The 9,342-nt window shown below is 48.5% G+C and overlaps 1 protein-coding gene across 1 annotated transcript; it reads right to left on the bottom strand.

Moving 5' to 3' along the window:
- Nucleotides 1-3,623: 3,623 nt before the first annotated feature.
- CD24 (CD24 molecule) lies at nucleotides 3,624-8,302 on the bottom strand. The gene is made up of 2 exons (XM_082633207.1): nucleotides 8,125-8,302; nucleotides 3,624-5,302 (listed from the first exon to the last, which is right to left on the bottom strand). Exons 1-2 carry the CDS (start codon nucleotides 8,191-8,193, stop codon nucleotides 5,135-5,137), a joined length of 237 nt encoding a protein of 78 aa, XP_082489333.1. The 5' UTR covers nucleotides 8,194-8,302; the 3' UTR covers nucleotides 3,624-5,134.
- Between the last annotated feature and the right edge of the window lie 1,040 nt (nucleotides 8,303-9,342).

The raw sequence follows: 9,342 nt of genomic DNA, 5'->3' as shown, positions 1-9,342 counted from the left end.
TCCATCAAAAAGAATGCTGACAACAAGGTCCTACTGTCTAGCACAGGGAACTATATTCAATATCTTGTGATAAACCATCATGGAAAAGAATATTAAAAAAGAATGTATGTGTATAACTGAGTCACTTTGCTGTACAGCAGAGATTGGCACAGCACTGTAAATCAACTCTACTTCAATAAAAAAATAATTTAAAAAATAAAATTAATGTAATGAAAAAAAAAAAGAATGCTGGCCAATGTTTATCAAGTACTAGCAATGTACCACTCTTCTAAAACTTTGTGTATTAACTCATTTAATTCTCCCAACAGCCTTACGAGATAGGTACCATTATTATCCAGTGCCTTTACAGACAAGACTCCTGAGCCACAGAGAATTTATGTACATGCCTATGCTCCTTTCACTAGTCAGAGCTGGGCAGGAAGTCAAACTGAGGCAGCCTGGCTCTAGCATCCATGCCTTTAACCGCTACACTGAGTTGCATGCATGGGTGCGTTCAAAGCCATGGAGGCATAAAAAGACATTGTTGATTCAGAGAATGGTGGGCAATCCAGTGTGGCTAAAAATGGGGCTGAAAAGTTGGGCTGGAACCAGACTATGAGAAGCCTTATGGTCTGTGAATGGGAGTTTCTCTTCTATCTTCTGTGGGCAAAGGGTAGCCAACCAAACTTTTAAAGTTAGGAGCAAAATGATCAGATCTACATTTCAAAGAATAGCCACTGGGTGGAAAGACTCAGGGCAGAGAGGCACAGCTTTGACAGAGGATGCAAGTCAGAGGAAGGCAGGCAGACGGGGAAGAGAGGCAGGATGCCTAGACATTTCTGACTCAGAGGTGACAGGACTCTGTGGCTGATTGGAGATGGGAAGAGAGAGGAAGGAGGCTCCTAGGTTTGTGATGAGACTTGGCAGGTAGGTGCTCTGAAGAGAGAAGCAGTGGGTCTGTGGAGGGAAGGTAATGAGTTCAGTTTTGGACACTGTTAGGTTTCCGCAAACCTTAGCATCCTCCAGTTGCTAAGAGGCATGACAGTTACACCACCCCAAACCCTTTGGGCTCACAGAGAGATTTCTTTGCAATATCATAAATATGAAAACTTCCTAACGTTTCTTAGAACTGCATTTGGTTTTAAATTTACATGTAATTTGAAGAGAAACTGAGAAGCAAATCATGATGGTGATTGTGTTGTTTCAAAAAATGCCATCCGGGCTTCCCTGGTGGTGCAGTGGTTGAGAGTCCGCCTGCCGATGCAGGGGACACGGGTTCGTGCCCCGGTCCGGGAAGATCCCACATGCCGTGGAGCGGCTGGGCCCGCGAGCCATGGCCACTGAGCCTGCGCGTCCGGAGCCTGTGCTCCGCAATGGGAGAGGCCACAACAGTGAGAGGCCCGCGTACCGCAAAAAAAAAAAGATATACCCAAGTTTGGGGGACTTCCCTGGTGGTCCTGTGGCTAAGACTCCACGCTCCCAATGCAGGGGGCCCGGGTTCAATCCACAGTCAGGGAACTAGATCCCGCATGCCGCAATTAAGAGTTCCCATGTCTCAACTAAAGATCCTGCACGAGGCAACAAAGATCCCGAGTGTCAAAACTAAGACCCGGCGCAGCCAAATAAATAAATAAAGTATTTTTTAAAAATAAAAAAATAAAAGATATATGCAAGTTTTTGGCTGCTTTTCTATAAATTTATATTAGACCAAGGGTTGGCGTCGATTGTCTGTTTTAAGATTTCAGAGCTAAGCCCTGCCATCCTCTGCAGGCAGCAACCCTTCCTTGAGAAACGGGCTTTGGCTTGTTATTGGGCTTAAGACTGAATGCTTGACCACGGACTGCCATGCAACCTGAGCTGCCCATCATGACCTGGGTATGGTCTAACCACCAACCCATGAAGTTGGATGCGCACATCAGCACTCCATTGTCAAATGAAGGTGGCATGAATGATACTGGGCTTGAGCAGCCCCTAAAAATACATACGTGTAAGTTATAGGAGGAAGTGGCCCAAATGCCCATGGGCCATATTCCTGCTACATTACCATCTCTCTCCCAGCCTGTACCTATGTCTTCATGGGGAGTTCCCTATGACCAGTTGACTGAGGAAGAGAAAACTTGGACCTGGTTTACAGAAAGAGCTGCACAATATGCAGGCAACACCCCAAAGTGGACAGCTACAGCTACACAACGTCATTCTGGGACATCCCTGAAGGGACGGTGATAAAGGGAAACACTCCTAGTGGGCAAAATTACAAGCAGTGCTCGGAAGGAGAAATGGCCAGAGATTAAGTCTATACCAGCTCATGGTCTGTGGCCAACAGTTTGGCTGAATGGACATGGAAAGAATATGATTGGAAAATCGGTGACAAGGCAGGATGAGGAAGAGGTATACGGAGAGACCTCTTTGAATGGGAAAAGAATGTGAAGATATTTTTGTCCCATGTGAATGTTCACTAAAAGGTAACCTCAGCAGAGGGGGATTTTAATAATCAAGTGGATAAGATGGCCTGTTCTGTGGATACCAGTCAGCTTCCTTCCCTGCCCATCCCTGTCATCATCCAATGGGCTCATGAACAAAGTGGCCACAGTGGCAGGGATGGAGATTATGCATGGTCCCAGTAACATTGGCTTGTATTAAGGCTGATCTGGCTACAGCCACTGCTGAGGGCTGTCTGCTGCATCAGAGAGCAATACCAAGTTCCCTATATGGCTCCCATTGCTTGAGGTGACCGGCCAGATGGAAGGTTGATTACATGGGACCACATCATAGAAGGGGCAGCATTTTATTCTTAAAGGAGTAAACACTTATTCTGAATATGGATTTGCCTTCCCTGCATGCAATGCTTCTACCAAAACTACCATCCATGGATTTACAGAGTACCTTATCAACCACCATGGTGATGCACACAACATTGCTTCTGATCAAGGAACTTCTTATTCCCAAATTCCAGCCCTTTTTTGGCTAGAGCTAGGAGTCCAGGACTACACTGGAAGAGTTAAAGAAAAGAACTCAGGACTACTAAAGGAGCAGATGAAAATGACAATCTCAGAAAACCAAAGTGACTTGTGGCCCTCTGTGCAGATATGAATACAGCGCCAGTGAATGAATACAGCGCCAGTGACTACACAGACTGAGGGACCTAGCATGTGCTGTTCCCTCCACCAGGAATTCTTCTCCAGATCCTCCATAACATAGCTCAAATGTCAAAGACCATCCATAATCACTCAACCATAGCCCAGGATTTTTGCTACCCTGGGCTGTTTCCCTCACAGCACTACTTTCCAGTATACTGCCTACTTGTCATATACATATTCTTTTTCTCAGCTATAGTAAAAGGCCTTGTCCAGCAAGTTCAGCATTCAGTCAAATCTTCAGTAACCTGACACGTAGCTGGCATTCAATAGTTGCTGAGTAAGTAGGGATGCCCACTTGAAGGCCTAAAGTTGTCAAATTTCAGATGGATTCTTTAGCCAAGACATGCTGCTCATTGCCAACGCAAAATAGCTTAACTGTAATGTTCTGTTTAATAGGAAAATACTGAGGTATATATATCCCTAATGGTTTAAGTAGACTCACACAACCATGATAACCCACAAAGTATTCCTTGCATTGGAAAAACATTATCATTCAATGGATTGCTCTTTCAGCCATCTTTTTATTTACAGTTTGTGTTTAATGCAAATCAATTCCATAACAAGAGAAGTTACTATGAATCAAAGCATAAATACACAAACACAATATACAATCCAAAATAGATGTACAGCATTCAGGTATGAAACAAAAGAGAATGTTCATTCACACACACAGTAGCTTGAGATCTGTTGGATATGGTTGTTCCAGTGTAGATTTCTAAAGATGGGGAAAAAATGACTGGTTATCAAGACTACTGTGGCCATATTAGATTTTGGAACATCTAAGCATCAGTGTGTGACCATGCGAACAAAAGACTTTAGGGAGTGTCTATTTTTAAAAAGGTTTCTGTGCATCAAGGCAGTTGTGAAAAGATTTACTTTCCAAAATCAAGCCCATTTTAGGCTTAGGACCAGGTTCTAACTATCTAAAAATATTGAATGATAACATAAAGTGTTCCAAATGTGGCTATTCTGATTCAGTTTAAAAAGAAGTATTTACAGAAAAGAGTATAAAAGTTTTTCTGAATTTAATGTAAGCAAGCTTCCAGTCTTCCCTTGCCAAATATATTTGATTTATAGCTTAGCTCCTTCACATATTTGCCTTTTTAATTTCAAGATTTGTCAATCTTCCCTTCAAAACAGATCATTTTTTAAACTGTAAAAAGTATTCGACATATGCAGAAATAAAAAGCATTTTGAAATTAGTTGAGATCAATGTAATTCTACTCTTTGTTATCTGTTTAGCTAAATGAATCTACTGTTCTTTTTGAATAAGAATAGTTGATAAATATATAAGCAAAATGTACTCATTATGCTTGGATTTGGGGTAGATTCCAATCCATCATTGCCCTGGTACATATCAATGACTATAAAAATTCAAATGCAATGTCAAACCCAAACCCCAAGGGAAAGAAAGAGTTCAGTTCCCAAGAGAACAGAGCTAGCTTAACATAAAATTTTCTCTAGAGTACACCAGCATTAAATTAGTACTGCTGAAACAACACATTGAGGATTTACAGTAACACCTGGAAGTTCCTTCTAATGTACATATAAATAGAATCACAGAAGCTTTGTTTTACCTCATTGTTTTATGGCCTTATAAATTTAATGAACAAATGAAAACTGAATCTCTGTTCCACATCCCATTCTTTATCTCTAGGTAAGATAAAATCTATTTTCACTTTCAAGGTAGAGTTTTATGTGTCCATACTTCTTAAGCCACATTTAAGGAAATCATCTCTTAACTAATTTTGGATATTGTCTCTCTTCATCTTGTACAGGAAACTCCAGCAGATTTAATATTGGCATTCATCATCTAGTCAAACCCTTCACATGCTCTTCAAACCAATCAAATTTGGGATCCTCAACAGTTTCTGTCAATAAAATAAGGTGTGGAACTAGCAGATTCATTCAATGAAGACCTGTTTGTTTTTTTTTTCCCTTGTCACACTGGATGTCTGGATGCCATCTGAATTGGGTTTAGAGGATGGGAAGTATAGATGTTTCTTGGCCTGAGTCTCTTAACAGTAGAGATGTAGAAGGGAGACCGAGATCACCAAGAGACTGGCTGTTGACTGCAGAGCACCGCCACTTGCCTTGGTGGTGGCATTCGCTGGATTGGGGGCAGCTGAGGTATGCTGGGAGGAATTACTTGAAGGCGTTGCAACAGTTGTTTGATTTGAATAAATCTAAAATATATAAAAAGTTACACTGATCAATTTCCAACGTCACAGTTGTCTCCACATACACTTAATATGCAATTAAGATAGATGATATATTCTCAGATTGCTCTTTTCGCATTATTCCCTTACCCACATCATTTAATTCTGAATTTTTGCTTAGTCCCACCAAGATCTTTTAGTTTCAAAACCAACTACCTAGAGATACCGAATGACTGCAAGTAGCAACAACAACCAAAAACAAGCAAACAAAAATGTTCAATAACTACATAACTCCCAAGAGTATGACTTTATCCTTAATTCTTTATAAAGTAATAAGTAACCAAGTTAACTAATCCAGTTTCTGATTATATTAACTTAACTGGCATTGCAAAAAAGGTTTCCTCTATTTTCCCAAGAAGGGGGAATTTTAAAGTTGCACAAATAATTTGGATTTTAAAATATGGTAATTTGAGACATGTTATGAGAATTGAGTCATCTATCCTGGATTTGCTGGGTAACTTTCACAAACCCATTTAATACAGCCTTGTGTTTAACTTAAGGGGCCCTGGGTATCTTATCTGCTCCCTTGAAATCTTGAAAATTATATATAACCCATCTCAAAAATGGCCACGATATTTGTTTTAAGTTGAAAAGTATAATATAATGAACCCCTGCCTTAAGGCAGAATGATTTCACCCAAAGCATCGTGAAGTCGGAATGACTTCACAACAGACGAGAGGGTTTGGTGTTGTTTTCACCAGCTGCAGCCTTCCTGCCTGGTCACTAAGCTCAACACTGTGGCCAAGGACCAAGGCCCCCCCACACCGTGTCCCAGCGCCTGAGTGGCATTATTCACCACACTATTTTCACCACACTATTTTTTTCAAGTCCCTAAATGCACAGTCCAGCGGGGCACGTGGTAATCTCTCCTTTGTCACGGAACAAAGGCTGTTGGGAGATTTCAGCTCTCACTGCAAGAGAGGGTTTACAACGGCTTCTGATTACAGGCGGGACCAGGACGTGGCACCAAGCAGGTCTGGCCACATGTACGTTTGGCTGCCTATCAATCCAAAGATAAAACCATTCTATCTTTTGTTGTTTACCCATAAGGTAAACCCAGCTCCTTTGTTATAAAACCCATAAGGACATTAAGCAAGCATTGACTAAAAAATTGGTAAATCCTATCTAAAATAGACTAATTTTTAAAATCTCGATCAAGTCAAATATATTTATTGGAAACCCACCCAATAGCGTGTGCTTCCAGGAAAAAGCACTCCCACTAAAAGGAAAGCATTAATATGGTACATAATTTAAAACAGGGCTCGCTGTTTGGGGGCAAGACCTGTTTTGGGATCCCTGAAGGTAATCTGTTCTTATTCAACAAAGCTTTGGTGCATCAGGTGACTTTTTTACTAGAGCCCAGTGCAGCAATAGGAGAATCAAAGGGTCCTCCACACCAACGAAAAAAACTGTTAATATATTAAACTGACATTAAACAAAATTTTCCCTACCAAACTACCAAAGATTTATTTGCATAACTATTAATAAAACCCCTCAAATTTGGAGGTGGGGTGGAGGATCTGGTTGGAAAGGTGGAGTGGGCGGGGGAGAGCAGTGTTTCTAGTGGGCGGGGGAGAGCAGTGTTTCTGGTGGCCGTGCCCCTCCCCCACCGAGGAATGGTGAAAGGCTCGCTAGCGCAGCCGACCCGCAAGACAACAATAGGGTACAGTTACGCAGCCCGCGGAGCGGACGACGAGGAGCGCTCCGCTCTCAGGCTGCGCTCCCAGGTGAGCCCGGCGGCTGGGTGTCTGGGGACCTGGCGCACCCAACTTTTCGGACGAAATGCTCAGCAGACACTCAGAAAGCCTCAATGGAAGGCGATGGCGAGCCACCCGCTCGGGCACCTCTACCTACCCTCCAAGCCCAAGCTGCTGGAGACAAGTGCCCCTTCTCGCTCTCCCAGCGCCCCCCCCCCCCAACCTTGGGTCTCCCAGGCTCAGCCCCTGGCTTTCGTCGCGGCCGCCGCCGCGCACCCACCCGGCCGGACACCGCACGAGAGGTCGGTTCCCGGGACAGAGGATCTGGAGAGAAGGCGGCGGGGACAGGGACAAAGCCTGGCGGGGGCTCGGGACAGAAATGTCCCACCCACCGCCTGCCCAGAGATAGCCAATCTGGCTAACACGGGGTTCCGTGGTGACAAGAGATGGACCTGTAAAGTCGCCCCCGGGAGAGCACAGGGTCAGGAGAGGGTCCCCGCCCAGGCCTCAGCCCCGAAACACGCGGGACTGAGGTGGGTTGATAGGGCCAGGTAGCCGCGGTTTCCTCGGGATCCACGAACCAGTTGAGTGGAGAACGAACGAGAGCGGCGCCCCCGAAGGGGATCGTCCCCTCTCTTTGTGTGGTGCCCTGGGGACGCGAAGACACTCGTAGAGGGAAGCGGGGTGTTCATGGGATCCAGGGACGACCTCCCCAAAGGGTCTGAGGTCTCCAGGCGCTCCAGAGGTGGGGAGCGCACATTCTCTTCCCCGCTAGCGCCTCGGACTTCTGGGTGAAAGCGGGCGGTGGGCGTCAGGCTGCCTGGGAAGGGCTACGCGGAGCCTGGGGTGGGGCGGAGTCCTCCCACCCCACGCGCGGAGGTGCTTTGTTTCCGGGGCCGCGGAAAAGGTGGAGGCAACAGCCACGGAGTGGAAAGGGGGCTCCACATTGCCGTCCCACCGGGTCAGATTCTACTAGATTCTCTCCGAGTCCGGGCCCGTGGCCCGAGGTGGGGGGCGCAGGCCAGTCCCCAGGGGGCGGCCCCCCCCCCCTAGGGCGCGGACCCCAAGCCCCAGCGTGCGCCAGAACCTCACCTGCGTAGGTAAGAGTAGTGCCAGAAGCAGCAGCCCCAGTCCGAGCCTGGCCACCATCGCTCTGCCCATGTCCGCTCCGTCGGTGCGCAGCGCGTCTCACTGGATGCGGGATGCGTGAAAGATCGCTGGCTCCGGGCGGGCGCAGGCAAGGTGGGGAGGGCGGCCGGCGGGCGGGACCTTATATACCGGGACAGCCACAATAGCCGTGACGTGGCGCCGCCCGCCCACCCGCGCTCCCCTCCTCCTCCGCCGCCGCCGCCGCCGCCCACCGCGCGCGCCCGCTGGCCGCCTCCCCGCCTCTCCGCATCCCGGCCCTCGCCTGGCTCCCAGCGCCCTCTCCCTCCGCCGGCCCCGGAGACCTCCGGGCGGCAGGTGGGCGGCCGGCGCTGCCGGCTCCCGGAGGGATACTTTGTGTTTCCCCGGGCAGGCAGCGTGCAGGCTGGCACAGGCGCCCGGCACCTCCCACACACGACCCGGGGCGAACTAGCGAGCCACACATGCCGCTCCCGGGGCCGAGCCCAAGTTTCCTTTGTTTCCCCGGACCTGCCATCTTACCCCCCAAAAGAAAAGTCTGAGCCTCCCGCGCGGCGGGCAGCCTCCAGTCCCGGCTCTGACTACGGCGCGGACCCCGGGGCTCCCTCGGCTAAGGTTTTCTCAGATCTCCGCCCCAGAGGAAGGGGAACCGTGCGGGGTTTGTGGGTGTCCCGGACCTGGCGACGGGAACAGGGCGCCGGCACGCGCGTGCCCTCCCCAGGCTGGTCGGCCGGGCTGGCAGGCGGCGCCCGCGCTCAAAGCAATGTGTGTGTGCTCGGCCCCGCGCCCGTCACGCCCGCCCCTTCCCCCAGCCACCCGCTTTGTTTTTGGAGCTCCTCGTGTTCGCCTGTGAGAGTTCTATGGGGCATCCCGGGTCCCCGTCCTCCCGAGAGGTGGGGAGCCGCCCGCCGGGCGCGGACACGCTGCCCGGACACTGGTGACGGCCGAGTTTCGGTCCCCGGCGCTCCTCCCTGCCGCCACTGGCGGACGGGGGCGAGGAGACGATAACCCACCCTGAGGGGTGATCCCCCTCCCCAGCCCTAAAGGCCCCGCCGGCCCTCACCACGCGGCTTTGCTCCCAGGTCCTACCCAGGGAGCGGGAACCTCCCTGGCGGTCCCATTAGAATTCGCTGCCCCAGGGGAATTCCTGGGGACATGCTTCTTTGGTCTCTGTTGCAACGCACT

The sequence above is a fragment of the Mesoplodon mirus genome, assembly GCF_964341445.2.
Source record: "Mesoplodon mirus genome assembly, chromosome: 10".
Lineage (NCBI taxonomy): Eukaryota > Metazoa > Chordata > Mammalia > Artiodactyla > Ziphiidae > Mesoplodon > Mesoplodon mirus.
This window is presented reverse-complemented; position numbering and strand designations above follow the sequence as displayed.

Excerpts from the sequence above, each read along its gene's own strand:
- CD24 (XM_082633207.1), bottom strand. The coding sequence starts at position 8,193 with ATGGGCAGAGCGATGGTGGCCAGGCTCGGACTGGGGCTGCTGCTTCTG. Across the intron at positions 5,303-8,124 it reads CACTACTCTTACCTACGCAG|ATTTATTCAAATCAAACAAC; the intron begins GTGAGGTTCTGG and ends TATATATTTTAG.